We start from the raw sequence: 18,892 nt of genomic DNA on the forward strand, positions 1-18,892 counted from the left end.
TATTTTGAAAACCTGGTGAGGTTGTACTATGACAAATGCTGGCAGTGGATACAAGTGAATGATTTTCAGAGCAGAGCTGAAAACGGTGATTTTGCATGAGTTCGTGTGTTTTTGTGAGTGCTGCTGGGTTTAGTGAAATGAAAATAGCATGATTCTGCATTGAACAAGGAATGGAAGGTACAAAATACTCCATTAAGGTCACATTTATTTGCTATTCAGAGGCTGGTCTTGTAACATTGTGCATGCTGCAGCACCCAGTTATGTGAGGATGAGAGTGAGACAGGCGGCTCCAGCCACAGTGCTTTCTCTTATAAAATCCTTAAGGTTTAGGTACTTGCAATAAGGCAGGAGGTGGAATAAAGCCCCTTTTTGCCACTGTAAATTCATCATACAAACAAGTCACCATTATACATGTGTGGTTCATATGTTTCCCAGATAAGCCATGCCTTCAATGAGGAGGCCAAGGGGACCTCTTCCCAGTGTGCTTGTGCCGATGGATTCTGCGCAAGTGCACTGTGCTGCCTCTGGATTCCTGCTTATTCCAAGCTTAACATCAAGCTTGCCATTGGGGAAATAGTGCAAAGACATGGGAGCTGGCTATGTGAACAGTCATTTTGTCCTGGTACCTGAGTTTTCATTGCCTTGGTTCACTCTGACCAGGCTACACTGGAGAACTGAGTTTCTGTTTTCTCCCTAATATCTGCTGTGATTCAATCAGCACCTGCTGAGAGAGCATACTTATGAACTTCTGCTCTGAAGTTTTATTTCTGTTTGCATCATGCTTTGTTATGAATAAAATTCAGAGGTGACATGACCCCTGAAGTACAGCACGGAGAGGCGATGAACATGGATAAGGATTCCTCCTTTTAAGAAAAGGAGATAATGATGGTTAACAGAAGTCTGAGGGACTGTGAAGGATGCATAGACCAAGAGTTTTCAAAGCTACAGAGTTTTCAGGTGCTCCCAATTATTTTCCTGTCTGACTATCCAAATCAGATGTGTCTAAAAGGAGTCCTATTTTTAGGATGTAATGTGCATTAGTCATCTTTAAGGTATCTCAAATTAGATGCCTAGGCTACCAGTCTGTTTGAAAACTTTGTCTGTAAGGCAAATAAAGTTTATTTCTGCATGCAGGGAAGTGTCAGGGAACCATTCAGTGGGATAAAGGTTTTACTCTGGGTTTGGGTCAAACACAGCTGATTTTGATGTGTTTGCAATTCTCAGTGACGGGGGATGAGTGTTTCTGAAGCTGGTGTCTTCAGACTGTTTCCGTAGCTATCTCCATCGCATGCTGTTTGCAGTGTGACAGGAACAGCAGCCCCTCAGTCCTGGAGGAGGAGTGCAGTTTTCTGGGCTATATTTTTTTCTATTCAGCATGTCTGCATTTTCCCCAGGGAAAAGGTAACAGACTCGGTTTTTTTTTCGTGATGCATTGCTCACAAACGGGTTGATTTGACTCGAGTACCACAGTCTGAGAACCCTTAGTCTAAAGGTATTTCCAAAGTTCTCTGGCAGAAGCTTTGCTGCCGGGCACCGTCCTTCTGGAAAGGGTTGTGTAGCAGTTGGTTTAATTTCTGTGTTTTTATCTTAAGATGAAAATTGTTGGCACTACTGTTTATCTGGCTGACTTTCCTTATTCCTAGCAGAAGAGCTGTAGGATATGCCAGTTGACACCAGTGGTCCAAATTCACCAGCGACATCATATCTTGCACAGCTAATGCCAGTGGAGTGTAAGCCATGAAAGTGCAAAATCAAGCCCTTTCTAATCATCCGACAGCATCTGTCTCTTCCTGGCCTACCAAGCTTCTTTTTCAGAGTCCCCTTAATGGGGCATCATTAGTACAACTTGAAGTTTCCTTACTGCCTTGCTAATGAGCTTTGCTCATCTTGCTTATAAAGCCAGGCAGGCTGAGAGAAGGATCCACAGGAACCCATGACTGAGGAGACTGGTTTGCGGTTCTTTGGGAGAGCATCTGCTTTGCTGGAGAGTGGCTGATAGCTTGGCTGATAGCTCTGGGCATTGCGGTACACTTGTGTGTCTTTGTTCTGCTTGGGCATAAGGCTTGCTGTGAAGTAGAAGGCTTTCCTATCACCCTTAAACTCCATCCATTGTAATTTAAGGAAAAGGCTGCACTGAAAACCTGTTTTCCGTTGCTTGTCTGAAACAGCTCTAGTGCTTTGGGACTTGCATTGTGTTGATACATTGGAGTAATACAAAATTGCATCACGCTTAACTTGCCGGCTTTGAACTCAGCAGGTTACCAAGGGTTAATACACCTGCTGACTGGTCTATTCATGTTTGGGATAAGGGCTTTTAATTCTGCTAGTTAGTTTAATCCCCACAGTTTGACAGTGTTTTCCCTGAACTATTTTTCATCTTCAAATTGCAATCTGCTGGTTAGATCCTGTAAAGGCCTGCTGTGCTCTGCGTTTACGTTCTTGTTCTTAGAATGTGTGCTGTTACCACATCATCTATCAGACACGTGAACAACAGAGAATGAATGGTGTGAAAAGTCCCTGTGTTGTTTTTAGGAACTGACGTGTGGATTGTGCTCGTACAGGAATTAAGGGGCTGCCTGGGTGACTGTCATCTGGGAAAGGGATATCCATCTCTTGGCAGATGCCGCATCCGGGTGTCTGTTATTTCGCTTGGTCGCGAGAAACTTGTGATTTGTAACTCTTGTATTTCATTAATGGAAAGCTGTGAAAATTGCATGTGTGTTCACAGGAGAATGGGTTTTGTCTTTTATCTGATAATCAGGAGAAATCTCTGCAGCATAATCAAAGGAAGAATTCTCATTCAGAATATAATTTGTTGGTGCTGTCTGACCACCATATGTTGTTTTAACTTTCATCCTTCTTTGGCAAGATATAAAATAATATGCAAAATGTGGGAATCCGTGGCTGAGGAGTCTATTTAAAAGTAATGCACTATCAAAATGGATTAGCTGTGCCTGAAATATTTCTAGATTTATTTGCTGTCAAAGGTTGGTAAAATATTTAAGGTAAATAGCCTAGTTTTGTTTAGGAAACTGTCTATGAAAGAGCCTAGGGAGATGAATTAACCATTATTTATTTTAATTGTACAAAAAGATTTTAATTGCTTTATATTATACATTTATTTCCTATCATTTTTTTTTCTCCTCTGTTTTTCCTTTCTGGCCCATTTGGCAACGTTTATTCTAAGAAATTGCCAGGAAGCCTAAACTCTTCTCAGCAGAGCATGTGTTACAGTGTGTAGCATTGCAGTGTCTCCAGTTTACTTGCTTCTCTTTAGCACAGTCCAATTAAAAATACAGTAAATGCACCTAAATAAAGACGCTGCCTTTTTTTCAGTGAAGCTTGCTTGAAGCTTTAGGCTTGCAGATGGCTGTCTTGGCTCACTGATCTCTTAAACTCCATTTAAGAGATGATTCAAAAGTCCTTCAGGTAATGTTTCTATGCCCCTCCTCCTTTTAAAATGCAGTATTGTGCAGTCTTCAAGAAAATAGTGATTTTCTTCGTTTTGAAAAGTTTCCTTTCTACAGGCATTGATTTGATACAGAACTAATTGCTGGCATTCCTTATGATTTAGTGCTTTTTTGCTACACACTAACAAGATTAATTTTTAACCCCCCTGCTCTAAGTCTTTTTATAGTGTGACACTACTCCGGGTTCCAATAGTTGTCTCTTCTCTCGGAAGGCCGGTTTGTTTTCCAGCAGTAGCGCCAGGTTGAACTACATCGGTTAAGAAGTGTGTCCACATTAGGGACTAGGACTAAAACTGATTCAGCTGCTAGCGTGGTCCACAGTGGCAAGTCACCGAATGATTATGCACTGGGCAACGTGCGTGCCTTTTGACTTTGTACCATTTTAATCGAAACAGCTGAAAACAGATTTGTGTGCCACTCTGGTCTTCAAAGAAGGCTTAAAAGAATATGAATTTGGCACACCGTCTAGTTAATCTACCATCATAACTAATAATTTCACCATTCAGACGTAAAGTATCGACCTTAAGGATTTTTCTTACATAGCTGATGGCTTGATATCTTTTAAACACTAATGCCGAGGGTATAATCTCTCTGAATAGTATAATAGCTTTACATTTAAGGTAGATTGGGGATAAAATTTTGTGTTTTCATGTGAACTATGAATACCAGTAAGGTATTCAGGCAGGAATTACCTTATCGTACCTTTGAGGGCACTTATCAAATAATTTTTATTGGAAAGTTAATACGTTGAGACAGAAGGGAAAGCTGATCAGAATGCTAAGGCATAGCCCAGCGTTGCATCGCTTTTGCTGTCTGCAGATATGCGGCACGGGTTGATTCATTTAGCACATCATCTAAAATCATGTAGCGTTCAGTACCTATTAAAATTATATGAAATCGTGTGTAAGAGATTTCTCCATGTTAGCTTTGAAAGATCCTCCGTTCCTTGCAGAAGCAGTTCTGATAGGCACAGCACAACTCCACTGACTGCAGGTGTTACGCTTCACAGACACCAATACTGCACCAGCAGCCAGAGGAGTTGCTCAGGATTTAATTTCACGCTTGTGTATCTGAGTATAAGATTGGTCCCCTTCTCTCTTAATCGTCTATCTGCAAGTCTCAGACCATATATTACCGTATCTGTTACTCCTCTGCCATCAGCACTGGTGTGATGTATCAAGTGAAACCTTGCAGGGCAAAGGCTGCTGCTGTCCCTCCTCTTCCTCTCTGCCTTCTGCTCTGTGTCGGTGCCTATATTCCACCCCACCCCTCTACTTTGGCCGCTCCATTTTGAGCCTTCCTGGAGCATGTTCCTGCCCCTCCTATTGTCCCGATTTCCACTTCCCCAGCTTTTCCAGGGTTCCCAGAAGAGAGGAGCCTCCCCGTGTTTGCTCTGTGCTGGACCAGCCCGTCTAATTGCTGGCTTTTCTCCAGCTTCCAGTTCTGCAGGAGTGGAGCAGGAAAACACTTGGCTGCTCTCTGTTCTTGAGCTGTTAACTGTATCCCAGCTGAAAAAGGCCTGTGGAAACCTCTAGTAATTGGTGCTAAAATAACTTTGCTTTCGTAAATATTTTCTTTGAAACTTGTTTGGATGTTAGAAAGACTGGAAGATGTAAGTTGAGTTTGAGTCACTTAATATAGCTTCTGAAACTGGAATTGGACCATTTCACAAAGATGAATAAATGCACTCTAATGGCTGGAGCTGAAGAAAATGTTATCTGTATATATTTTCAGTGAAAGAAGCAGATTCAACAACACTGAGATGGCTGCTAAATTTTCATTGGTGGTCTCAAGCTGGTTTTGTCAGAAGCTACATCCCCAGCCCTCCCCAAAATCTGCAAAAAGTAACGATTCTGCCTAAAACATAAAATGGTTTTGATATATGAAACACTTTCTTTTTTGAAATAACTTGACTTGAATGCTTTGACTATTCCAAACTTCTATCTGAAAAGCCACTGTATGCTCTGTTCTGTACCTTGCACCTCTTCAGTGTGAGAGAGCCCATTGACCGCAGTTGACACCAGACAACAAAAGCGTCGTGAGATTGAGTCTGTGGTTTCCTGATGACTTTACCAGTAAAAGATATTGCCAACAATAGCTATTTGTTCCCACGGTGTGCTCTTGTAGTGTTTGTGTGGCCCCATGCAGAAATGCATGGCTGTAAAGTGAACGGGCTGGAGGACAGAGACAGCTTACAGAAGAAGGTGGTGTCGTGATTTTTGATAGAGACAGACCACTACCTTTCCACTTCACAGCATAGCCAGAGTTCTTGACCCATCATCCTTTTCCCAGAGTTCCTGCAGCTATCCAGTAAATGTATATCTTCTCTAAATTGCTAATGACTGCTGAATTATTGGATGTTTGTAAGGGAACTATTGACTTCAATGTTGGGCGCCTAACAGTGATGCAGGATTTTATTTAGAACAGGGTTTTCCAATTTGTTTCTTTTTCAGTCCTACAGAAGGTATTTAGCAGTATAACCAGCAAGTTCTTTCCCACAGTTCTCTTGACAAATACTTGAGATCCTCTGTTCAGTTATAACATCCTTTTTGGTGGAAATAAATTTGTGTACAGCATGGCTCTTCACCATTTATGAGCATAGATAAATGTACAAATCTATTCAATGTCTATGCAGAAAACTAAAACTGCATATTTTCACAAGAATGTCAGGTTTTTAATTGCATAAATAAGATGCTGACTGAAGCGAATGTTCAATTTCACATTAAAGTTAAGCATTCGTAAAGGCTTGGATTTGCATAATTTAGTTTTCTGCACAGAGGACACTGAAAATCAGTGGTATGATTCATAGCCATACCATGGTTGCCGTGTGGCTTTTTGACGGTTCAAGCTAGCAGTACAAAGGCTTTTACAACTTCAGATGTTTTCCACTGAGTCAGAGCCTTTTCACCTTCAACAAATACAGATTATTTAGACATAGTTTCTTTCTTCTGGTGGTAAGGCACTTGGAAGGGCTCACTGAGCAGATACCTGCAGGAGTACCTTATTCCTGGGAGGAGGTAGGGTGAAATCTTCCTTCTACATGCAGGAATCAATTTTTCTGGGATGACAAAAAAAAATGGCAACTCCTCTGTGTAGAGGATGCTCAGAAGAAAGCTGCTGTTGTCTTTCATTTAGTAATAAGGAGGGACTTCAGGTGTGTTTCTCAGCATGTGATTTTTAAGTGAATACTTGGGCCGTTTACTTCTGATAGCCTTTCCAGCCATCCACATAGGTTACTTATGTATTCTCTTCCTTGGGATTTTCATGGTCTCTGATCTTAGCAATTTTTTTTTTTTTTTTTGGGGGGGGGGGGGGGGTGGTGTCCATATCTTTTACCTGTTCTTTCCTGTTGAAGTGAGTGCCTCTGAACCAGATGTATTAGGGTAAATCAGAAGAGGAAAATAAAGCATATGATATAGTGTTGCGTACAAATCCTGGTAGCATGATGCATTCCAGCGTTTCTAGTTCGCAGCCTGGAGTGAATTAGCATTTAGAAAGTTGCCAGGAAGTCTGGAAAACTCATTCAAACCAGAGGCTCCTAATAAATTGCACAATTAGTACCTTTGCTTGCACAAGAGAAAATTTGGCTGGGGCAAACCTGTAATGCCTTTCCTGAGATTGCATGACTTTTCCTACCAGTACAGGATTCCAAAATCTGCAGAAATCCACGATCTACGTTGCAGAGTGAAGGCTGTCTGTAGAGTGGTTTAGCGTACTTACGCAGCCCTCGGACGCAGCGTGCTCTCTGGCACCGCAGTACAACGCGGGTGTCACCTGGGAGCTTCTCTAACGGGAAGGAAAGCCACTTTGAGATTGATGTTCAGTAAAGACCTGTTACAGTCTTCGTTTCAGCCCAGCTGTAATTGGCCTGGGAAAGAAGATAATACAGTGCTTGGTGACTGCCTACGGGTAGCAGTGCTTTACATGGTTTTCTGAAGTTTGAATTGGCGTTATTCAACTAGTGTCTTACTGATCAAATAAGTGGTTTGGGATCGTTTGGACTTAAATATCCATAAAGCCAGGTGGTGCATTCTTGTTCTTCACATTTGGTGTCTGAGGATCTAAGGGCTTTTTGTTTGTGTGCATTTATTGTAGCACAAAACTTTTGGGCTGTGGTGCTCTGAAAAAAGTAGTTGAATTTATTACAGATTTTTTTACTGACTTTTGTGAATTCACGCACCTCTAGTTTGATTCAGTCAGATGCATAGAAACAATAAACACAATTTGCACATAAAAAACCCAAACAACCCACTTCGTCTTGGAAGCTGTGCATTCCTTTACAAGAAAATAAATACATTGTTTGGGGGAGAAAAGAAAAATCCTAGGATGCAATGTAGGATGCGTCCTTTTCTGTTTTGGTTGATGAGTTTAATTCCTTCTAGCCTGTGAAGTTTTACAAGGATTTCTTTGTTACTGGCGTCTCTCATGTCGTAAGGCGTTGGTATTGCACACGGAGTATTTGTCTGACATACGCAACTTCCCTCTGGGTTGAAGGCAGTGCTGCACGTCGCCCTTGCTTGAGTGAATCACACGGGACAATGTTACTCCAGCCTTGCTTGTGCTGAGACCCAGCACGCTGTAGGCTCAGGTCCGCAGGCTGTGCATGGAGGAGATTAATTTGGTCCTGAGTGAAACTGTTTTACGTGGGATTTTCAGATGTGGTTTAAAATAGATGCAGTTGTTATGACCAGGATAAGACTGCACCAGCGTGTTCCACATGCTTGCATCAGTATTCTTTTAAAGATCTTGATACTTTGTATTTCGAATTGCAAGTATCAGTTTGGTAGTCACTAGCAAAATAAAGTATCTTTTGGGTCTAGACAGAGAAACTTTGGTCATACATCATGACTCATACTTGTTTGCTGGTGTATATCAGAATTTCCTTATGGAGTTGTGCAGGCATGTGCCAGATTAGACTAACAACATCAGTGAGTCCTGGCTTCTGTGAATCATTTTGGATGGTGGGTTTTCATGGGTGAGGAACATGCCTGTTAATTTTTTTTAAGCAATGCCAAGTCTGTAGTCTCAGCTCAGCAAACCTCACTGCATAAACTCCGGGGAGTAAGTACCACATTCCTAACGATTCCTGCTTTTTTTCTTCCCAGCTCTGACCGAAGGTTATGTTGGCTCTCTGCATGAAAACAGACATGGTAGTTCTGTGCAGATACGAAGGCGAAAGGCTTCGGGGGATCCTTACTGGGCATACTCGGGTGAGTTGACTTCTTCAGAGGACTGGAAGATGGAATATCTCCAAGATCAAATTGTTTACTTTTTTTTTTTTGTTACTACTATGCTTAGAAATAGTTTAAATTAGTTTTACAGTGTATTTTCTTCTTCTGACTTCCTTGCAAACTCTCGCTACACACATTCTTTCCTTTCTTGCAGTTTTGCCGTTTACCTGGAGAGTTTCCCTTATTACTCTGCTTCTTCTCTCAATCTTCTTTTAGTTTATTAATACACCCTTAAAAAGGCATACTCCCATGAACTTTTCTGTGATTTACCTATCCAGGGAAATGCCAAGCTCACCATTTGCTTACCCTGTTGAACCTTCTAGGAAGACTGTAAGCATCCATATATACATCCAGATTTAAAAAACCGAACCGAACCAAAACAAAAGAACAACAGAACCCTAGAAATCTTATAATTATTTATTTGTGTGCTTGTATTTTTGCGGTAGTGTATAATGACGACAATGAGACCTGTCACTGCAGCATCACACCAGGATGTGTGATGCTGAGAAGGTAGGATTTTGGGAGGGTATTTTATAGTTTGTCCTACTGGTCTTGTAAGTCTTACGGAAAACCTGATGTGTCTGCACATCTCTGAAATGCCACGAATCAAAATATACTTCAGAATAATGTCTTTGATGTCTGGTTTGATGATTGGTTTGGGTCTAGAGAATTCCAGATCTGTATTTGAAGTTGTTAAAAAAAAAAAACAACAACTTGAAACTATGTTAATGGGTATGTTGACTCTATGGAAAAATGGCTAATATCTAGAAAGTTTTTATGAGGATTTCAAGCATCATAATGAACTTGTGCGTGCTTTTCTGGAAGATCTGAGATGCTTTTCAAACATTTGATGCTTATCCAAGAGGAATGTTGTGCAGGCCTAGTTTTCACTGAAGGAAAAATATTATTTTGTAAGAAGTCTGAATACTGATAGAGGATAAACAGGCAAATGCTAATTTTGACTGCCAGCTCCTCTCTTTCATACACACCATAAATTTCAATGGAAATGAGTGATTATAGGTAAGCTTAGAGTTTTTTTTCATTAATACACAAAATACCAGATGTCACAAGTTTTCTCTATTAAATCTCAAAATACAAGCTAACTCATTTGCAAATGAGGTCATGCAAGTGAAATAAATCTAAACATTTTAGTAATGTAGGATAAATGACTGCTCTTTGTTAAACTTCGAGATTATTATCAGATAGACAAATATTGCCACAAGATATTGTGGCATATTGCAGTTTAAAATAACTTTTTTCATCAAGACTAGAAATAAACAAATAGAGGAAAGATTTGTATGTTGGAATGAATGGCCTATTCCTATCTGCTGTCTTCTGTAAAATATTACAAGTTAAGTGCTACTTGGCAGGTTTATTTTGTTTCTGTTACTGAAAAATGTGTTTGGAATATTCATTGCAGGTAGTTAAATGAAAATGTTTATAAAAGGTAAAGCTAGTGGAATTATTCTGTTGTCATATGTGTCAAAACTCTTTACTTGAGTTACTGGCCTTTTTTTTTCTTTTTTAACCAGTCTTAGTTTTAAATAAAAAAAAAGGGGGGGGGGCGGGGGACTCTGAGCAAACAAAAACCCCCCAAAACCCCAAACCAAACAAAGCAACAAAAAAACCCACAAACCAACCACACACCATTTTATTCAGTTTTCCTAATTCTATTTTTGTGATGGTGTTTTTCTTCCTTTATGAGTAATATCACTTGTTCACCCCTCCAAAAAAGCTTTTAGCACCCACAGATCCTTTTAGATTTATGTCAAAATAAAATTGATAATCCTGATATATAATTACACCTTACCTTTTTGGGTTTTGCGTCCTTTTGTCTATTGATAAATCTCCTACTTCTATGTGGAAAATAGCCAATCTGTTTTCAGAGAACAGCTAGAGACTGCTCAGCTGTCAATCACATACCATTCTACTTTATTATTGCTATCTAATTAGATCTTTTTTTGTCACTATTGCTGATAAAAGGAGTAAATTAGGAGATGGAAAAGATGGAAATCATGTATTTACCAGCATTTGTCAAGAAACCAGAAGAGGATGTAATACTATTTTCTCAGGATTCTTTGTCAGGTTGAAATGCTGTTCCAGGGGATTGTGGTCTGGGATCAGGTATTCCAGCTGCAGATTGTGGACCTTCACCAAAGGTCTTGTGACATGAAATACAGATGTGAGCAAACAGCCTAGGTACTGCGTGTCCCGGCTGAATGGGTTGTGCGTATACTGTACCTGAGCAAGCCCATCCTGGATGTGGATGGAGATCTGGTGTCCTCCTGAGTCACATTGTGGTCTCTGCCTGCAAGGAGGAGCATCTCTGTCCCACCAAGCCCTGTAGTGAGTGCCCAGGGATCTTCACGAGAGCAGGAGGGGCAGCGCTACATGTGAAGTGTGAATGCTGAGGCAATGCTTTGGGTTGTGTCTGAGAGGGAAAAGGCAAAGGCAAGTAGAGACTTGGGGAAGCTGTGGTTATTCCTAAAGGAATTTTTCAGGGTCGATGCTGTGTCCTGCAGGAGTCTCAGTATTGCCAGCATCTCCCCAAGACAGGGAGGAAATTAAAATGAGCAACTAGGCGGGAAAAGGAATCCGTGCTCTGTTAGAAGTTGGATGCTTCTACAGGCTGCTGCTTTGTCACAGCTTTTTATATGTGAGAGTTTCTCTCTCTTACCTCCCCTCACTTGGTTCCTCCAACACCATGCAGGATTTTCAGCCAGTTCAGCCTCTCTTGTCTGATGTCTTTTGCCCCTATTTGCTCACTGAGGGGGCCAGAGGTAATGAAAATACCTAGCTTCTGCATTTAGGTTGAAGATGGGAATAAATGGTGGGTGGCAGAGCCCAGGTGCCAGACAGATGTTTGTTTCTAGCCAAGCCCAGCGAGGAGGATGATCATGTTATCTGTTTCTTTCTCCTTGCTTTTCCGTTCCCCAGAATATTTCCCAGGACTCCTGAGCAGGGCTCGGCTAAGCAGTTTATGTACTAACAACGTGTGTCGTGCAGGAAGGGTTTTGGACATGACTAGGAAGTTTACATCAAATGAGCCCACAGAGAGTGGAAACTTTACTTGGCAGCAAACAATTAGTCTGTGTCAATGGTTTCCAAGCTCGTTCACAGACATTAGCTGGTAGGCTACTTCCCTTCCCTGTCCTCAGATGATTAGGCCAGTTCCCCTCTGGTTACTTGTACAAAATCTGCTGGCCCAGCCCCAGCAATTATGGGCAGGGAAGAAAGTTATGCTAGGCTATGCGCTGGTGAATTTGAAGTTTTGTCTAAGGGAATTTGCCAACTGGAGTAAAAAAAAGCCAGGACAGCTTCTGCCAGCCGTCAGTGGACAGTTGAACCCCAATGCTGACCAGCATGGCTGTGTCTCTACTGGCCTAAGGCTTTGTATTGATTTCAGTTGAGCTGTACCGATTTATAGCAGCAGAGGCTTCTCTGCGTTTATGGCTGTGCCTGCCTGCTTGCAGAGCTTTTGTATTTTTGGGCTTAAGTGTTCTGTAATAAATCCTGGAGTGGAGAGGTCTGAAAGCAGCCAGCCAGTTGTGGTTTTCCTGCCTGGGGTTGGAAAAAGGGCACGGCCATATTGCAGAGAGCCCTTAAGTCTTTATCTTCCACAGGATGTATCTGTCCTATGCTGTGCTATTGCAGTAATTCCTCTGTAGCCTGTAGGAAACACTTCTGCTGTTCAGTGCTCTTGTGGAGGGTGAATGGTCCAGGAGCTGGTTTAGACTCTGGAGATCAGGAACTCCCCTGGTTTCATGAGCTATCTGTGGCATTGCCACGTACTGCCTGGTAATACTGCTCCTCTCAGGCACAAGAGTTTAGAGAGGATAAACTTCAGTTATTGATCAGGAGTCAGACAGCCCTTGGGTCTGTGACAGTTGTATAAGGCACCATAAACCTAAATGTCTCTGCGACAGGACCCCGTGAACTTCAGAGCCCCGTGCTCACGCTGCGCGTGCCCTGGGCAAAACTGCAGAGCCTGTACCGCTGAGCTCTCGCTTCACTGTCCAATTGTAAAAGAAAGGATTTTTAAGCTTTATAAAATAAGCCCTCTGCAGACACAGTTCTGGCTGTAACATTTATTCCAGTTCAGAAATAAAGCTCATAAAAATAAAGACTAGATAATTAAATGAAAAAGGCCCATTTTAAATGGGTTCTGTCAGAAAGACAGAAGGAAACACAATCAGCTTTTGAGAAGAAACTTTGTTAAGTCTGTGCTAGCAGCTCTAAACCAAATTCAGAAGTGAGCAAACACTGAAAACAGAAGACTAACTTGTCTTTAAATAGGAACTGCAAGACTGAACAGAGACCGAGACCTCCGAGATGTTCTTTTTAGGATTTTTTCAGGAAGCTCAAACTACATTTCTAGGGGGATTTCTCTGTGCATGTGTATTCGTGTATGTTTTGGCAAAGTATTTATTCCTTGATTGTGTCTTGCAGTTTGCCAGAGACTTCCTAAATTGCACCTGGCCACATTACTTGCAGCGTAACAGAGATGTGGAATAGGTACAGCACAGTCAAAGCAAGAAGTAGGTGTGGATCCTCAGTGTGCTTCCCTGCAGTCTTGTCTCTTCACGATAATATTTTCTGCTGGGCTAGCCACTGAATGGACAAGTTTGAAATTATTTTTAGCAGATCCTTATAATTGCCACAGAACTCAGTATGTTTCTAATAGCCGTAATGGTGACACATAGCAGTTTGGGTGCCTTGTCATCAGTGCGGAAATATTTTTGTAAATATAGGCGCTCTTTTGAAAACAAAAACCAAAGAAAAACCCAAACCAACAAAAAACCACCAACCTGAAAATAAATCATACAGAGATATGCAATTGAAATATCTACCAGATCCAGGGCTTTCTGACTGGCACTCCCCGGTGTAATGTGTGCTACTTCACAGAGCATAATATTCCAGACATTTAAAGATGCCTCTCAATGTTAAGTGTTGCATCTGTCAGTGCTGCAAACACTTTGATGGTGACCTGAGCAGACCCTGTTTTGCCTTGCAGTAGCCCAAAAAATGGTTAGTGAGAGGGTCAGGACTTTAGGAGGAGATAACAGTCTAAGATGCTGACACAGATGCTTGTAGCTTAGCTCTGAAGGGCCTGTACCTACTCATATCTATTTTTCTGTAAAACTGTTATGTAAAATGAATGTCACAATCATTGCATGAGATTGTGGAAAACCAGAAGTAGCTATGGGGAAATATTGCTCTTTACTTGATTGTTCAAATTGGGAAACTCCCCTTGGAGTCTTCAGATACAAGATGATACATCTAATTATTCCCAGTATTAACATGTATGATCAATGGGCATGGAATGGGAGGCTGCAGTGGCGTGGGGTAAGAAGTTGTAGGCGATGGTGCCTCTGTCACTGGAGTTTCCCAGTTGAGTTGTGGTGCTGATGCTGGCAGGGCTGGGTACCCTTCTCTCTTGATGGCTGTTTTGCTGATCAGCCTCAGTGTTGCAAGCTGACTCATTCAAGGAATACTTTTAAGTAATCAAAACCATTTGGGCTTCTCGAAGAACAAAAAGGCAGACACTGGCCAAGAACATGTATGTTTTCTTTTTACTTCTTTATTTAACTATGTCTTTGTAAAGAGATCCCTATGTAGAAAATGCATACAGTCATTTTTTCTGTTTAATCTTATGGTGTATTCAAAGCATCTCTTTCCTCTTTGTACCTTTGATCTCTCATTTTCTTTGTGAAGTTATTAGCACTACTTATGATGCTTCTGTTCTTTATGCGTGTCCTTACTGATGTTTTTTCTGTATAAAATGTTGGATCCTTTCTCTCCAAGATTCTGTGCAACTACCATGAACATTAATAGAAGCTAATAGAAGAAAAATAGGCTTCACAAGAGTACGGATGACCCTGGGAGCGAGGAAAAGTGTCCATTAAGAATAGGAACTGTGGCCACACTGTCATGCTGGTGGACACTATCAGCGTGTGAATGCTTTGTCCTACAACACTTACGCAGTTATTGCTGTCCTTTAAGATGCTATTATTTAAAATATAACCGGTAGTGAATATAAGAATTGAGTGTTCTTCTCAAAAGAAATTGCTGGCATTAAAACAGGAAAGATCAGTAAAGGTTATTTCCTGAAAGAATAGCAAACGGTGTTAACTGTGATGAAATGTAACTTGGTGATGTCCTTTGTAAATGTGTGAATTTCTCTACTTGCTTAGATTGTTCTCATTAAATAAGCTACTAATGTGAATTGGACAGGAAATAATCAGCACATAGTAAGGAAAGCATCAAGACTTATTGAACTGAGAGGTAACTAATGGCCTATTTGCCGTGGTCAGTATTTCACTCTCTCTGTCCCTCAGAATAATAAATCTTGGTATTGACCAAAACTCTGGCATACTGTGTGCACAGTTATCGTTCCGCTCTGAGTACTTATCTCTGTTAAATGCAAGGTGGTCAAAATGAGCAGGTTCTGGCTCTCTCCCTTCCTTCATCTTTTAAGCTGATGTCGTGGTTTAACCCCAGCCAGCAACTAAGCCCCGCACAGCCGCTCACTTACTCCCTGCCCGGTGGGATGGGGAGAGAATCGGAAGAGTAAAAGTGAGAAAACTCCTGGACTGAGGTAAAGGCGGTTTAATAAGTAAAACAAAAGCTGTGCACACAAGCAAAGCAAACCGAGGAATACATTCACTGCTTTCCATTGGCAGGTAGGTGTTCAGCCATCTCCAGGAAAGCAGGGCTCCATCGCCTGTAACAGTTACTTGGGAAGACAAAATGCCATTACTCCAAACGTCTCCCCTTCCTCCTTCTTTCTTCAGCTTTATATGCCAAGCATGATGCCATATGCTGTGGAATATCCCTTTGGTCAGTCAGGCTGGCTGTGTCCCCTCCAACTTCTTGTGCACCCCCAGCCCACTCACTGGGGTGATGTGATGGCAGAGGTGGCTTTGGCTCTGTGTGAGCACTGCTCAGCTGTAACTAACACATCCCTGTGTTATTAACACTGTTTTCAGCAGAAGTCTAAAACCTAGCACTATATCAGCTACTAGGAAGAAAATTAACTCTATCCCAGCCAAAACCAGGACAGCTGTCTTTGTAAAGAGGAACTAGGCTGAGAGAACTAGGAAAAATGTGCCCATTAATATCTGATCTGATCAGTAAACTGAGCTTGGAATGTTTTATTTGCATTCATCAGAGATGAATTGTAGTCTTCACTGAACCCTGCTAAAACCAGCTGTGATCTATTTGTTTCCATGTGCAATTTTAGAGTAACAGTTGTTCCAGAAATCAATGTTACACTCTTTCATAAGAGAAACATGGAAAACCATAGCTTGAGAGTTTGCTGTTTCTGTCTAAGCATGAACCCTGATTTTTATTGTGCACAGCTAAAGCGAGTGCTATACTGCTGTGTGTTTTCCCAAATAAACAGGAAATACCATCTGCTTATTTTGATGGTTTGTATTCTGACTGTACTGGGTCACGAGTCGTCATGTCCATGAGCTGGGCACTGTAAAAATGTGCACTGGACACGTACTTGTCTGCAGAATCTGTATCAAAGTGTGTGCTTACTAGGAGGATGTCAAGGAGAATGCTTTTTGTCTTTAGCTATTCTGGGTTGTGAAGTTACAAATATGAAATACTATCTTTTGTTTTTGTTATGAGAATGAAGAAGTAAGTTTTCAAGTTTCTATCCCCAAGAACAAGGTGTATCTTCCTAACTATAAGCTAGTGTGAATAAGGAATTCACCATCACGCATTTGTGTTGAGTATTCAGCATTGGCAGTCCTCTAAGGGGAGCCAGCCTTGCCAGAAGCAGTCCGAGGAGTCTGTATCATTTTTACTAAGCCATATTGCTGGGGAACACAGCTCTGATTGAGAGTCTTGTCATTTCCTTTGTTTGTCTATTGGCAAGTTTCTAAATAATCTGCTAAGAAAACCTCAGATAGTAATTTAGTTTCTACTTAGACACAGACACGATTTCCTTATTGAATACTATTAATACTGTTTTCTCTCGCTTCTTACCGCTTTTTCTTTTGTGCCACACATACAGTTTATTCCAAGTACTGTCACAGTCAATCCTGGTATCCAGTCGGTAATGAAATGGTTGCTTGAATTTTAGATGTTGGACATGGTTATGGTAAAATTGCCTTTTTCCTTTTTTTGGCAGAGTTCTTTCTGGAAGATGGTTGTTTTTCATGACCTAAATACATTAAAACAAGTATCTTGGTTTTTTGAATGCTCTGAATTTTTTCTTTACTATTTTTGAGTAGATAGGCCATTGGCAGATGAATAGCTTTGAGAAGCTTAAATATAAGAGGTGCAAAGAACCAGACGTTCCCTCAACTTTCATCCTTTCATGAAGTTTTTCCCTACCACAGCATAAAAGTATAAAATAACTACAGCAGATGCTAGATGAAATCTTCAGAGCTTCAGATATAGTTGTTCCAATACTACATCAAAGTATTTTTACTTTGCACTGCTGCAGTCACAGCTCTGGCTATCTATGCTGAAATGAGGAAGCACAGAGAGCTGCCTTTGCTGGGGAGGAGGGACCCCTCACTCCTTCAGACATGTACTCAGCTTTTTGTTGGATTTTCTTTCAATGTGAACACTGGGACTTTTGTAGAAAACCTCTGGAATGGCAACAGCCAGTGCACTGCTTCATAAAACGCAGTGTGCTGGAGTGCAGCAAAAATTTGTCAATTTAGCTGATTTCTAGGCCTTAAAATAGGGAATAGTATAAAATATTTCAAGCTCTTGAGACATAAAAACATGTGAAATGTCTATATTTTAAACATACAAAAGAAAGATGGAGTATTTGGGTAGCACCTGTGATACAAGCTCAGCAAATGGACTGGAGAATACACAGAAAGTTGGAGTCTGCTATTGCCTTGAGGTTCTTGAATGATTGCAGTAATAGATTGAACTTCCAATCTTGATTTCATGTATAACTGAATGCATATAGGGGAATAACCATGGGGAAAAAGTATGTGAACAGCAAGGATACTGCAGTGAGAAACAAAGCAAGCAGGGAAGCTCTGAATAGCCTTGTAGTGTGTGGATTTAAAAAAAAAAAGTAACTTGGCACAAATATTATTGCAATAGTCCAAGCATGAAATAATCAAGGAGTGAATCAGAATTCTAGTTGCGGGATGTAAGTGGAGCCTTTGTATGAAAGGGCTAAGCAAGGCCAGTAAGTACTGCAGTAGATGTGGAATTATTTATATTATTTTTGCAATGTCAGAGGGCTGCTTTGTGTCATTCCACTCGCTGTTCAGAAGATAATCTTTTCAGTATCTTTGCCCTGGGAATTGCCCCATCTCTCCCCTTTTCCAGAAAGTGTTTCCGTCTTGCAGAATGTGGCATCAAAGACTTGCAGTTTTTAATCATTTTGATCCTTGGAAAAAGCAGCCCCTGCCTGCACGAGGAGCAATCTGCCCCGCTGGGCTCCCTTGCGAGGGGGAGCGGGAGCGAAGCTGTGGTAGCTGCTGGCAGGGCATTCCCACTCAGCGCCTTGTTGGCTGCTGATGGGGCAGTGTCTGCAGTAGGTGGGCATTTCTTCTGTGTAGAACATCACGTGCCTGTTAGAGAAAGGCAGAGAGAGTCTCATCTATGTATGTTCTGAGGTGTCCTTTGGTACTGCAGTATGAGCGCTTAGGAGCCGAGGTAGTTGTAATTCTTGTGGTATTTCTGGGGTAAGTGTGTTTATGTGGTGGGAACTGAAGGACAGGGCAGTTTAACTTCTTTGCTATAGCCCATGTGGCATACAGCAGAGATGGAAATTCAGCCCGAGTCCCAGTGCTGTGCGTTGTTTCTTAGGCCACACATCCAACCTTATAAAATGCTGATTGAAGAGGTCTTGGTTGCCTTAGAGACTGCTGCTTCTTGGGGAAGACCATGTCAGTAGCACAGGTGTTGTGAAGCTCCTGAGCTAACAGGAAACCTTTCTGGAGGTGATCCAGCCATGGAGCTTAATTCTTCCTTCAGCAGCAAACTGAACCTCTCCTTGTGCTGGCTGCTTTGTTGAAGCTCTTGGTCTATTTGGTGCTCCCAGTGTTTTCCAGTGGGGCTGGGACAGTGTTTGGCCTGATTAAGAAGGCATTCTTTTCCTGTTCAATACACTGGACATTTGGCTCTAAATTACAAAGTTTTTTATTAAAGAATACATGTGCCCAAAGAGTTGGATGGGCATACTTTTAACTATCAAATTAAATA

The 18,892-nt window shown here is 41.4% G+C and overlaps 1 protein-coding gene across 1 annotated transcript in view; it reads left to right on the plus strand.

Moving 5' to 3' along the window:
* Window positions 1-18,892, plus strand: part of PTPRG (protein tyrosine phosphatase receptor type G) — a 401,938-nt gene that overhangs the window by 82,692 nt on the left and 300,354 nt on the right. Inside the window, exon 2 of the mRNA XM_086755857.1 lies at window positions 8,576-8,680. Coding sequence (XP_086611983.1) covers window positions 8,576-8,680 — 105 coding nt within the window. The remainder of the gene's footprint in view (window positions 1-8,575; window positions 8,681-18,892) is intronic.

Source organism: Chlamydotis macqueenii, chromosome 10 (assembly GCF_036417535.1).
Source record: "Chlamydotis macqueenii isolate bChlMac1 chromosome 10, bChlMac1.mat, whole genome shotgun sequence".
NCBI lineage: Eukaryota > Metazoa > Chordata > Aves > Otidiformes > Otididae > Chlamydotis > Chlamydotis macqueenii.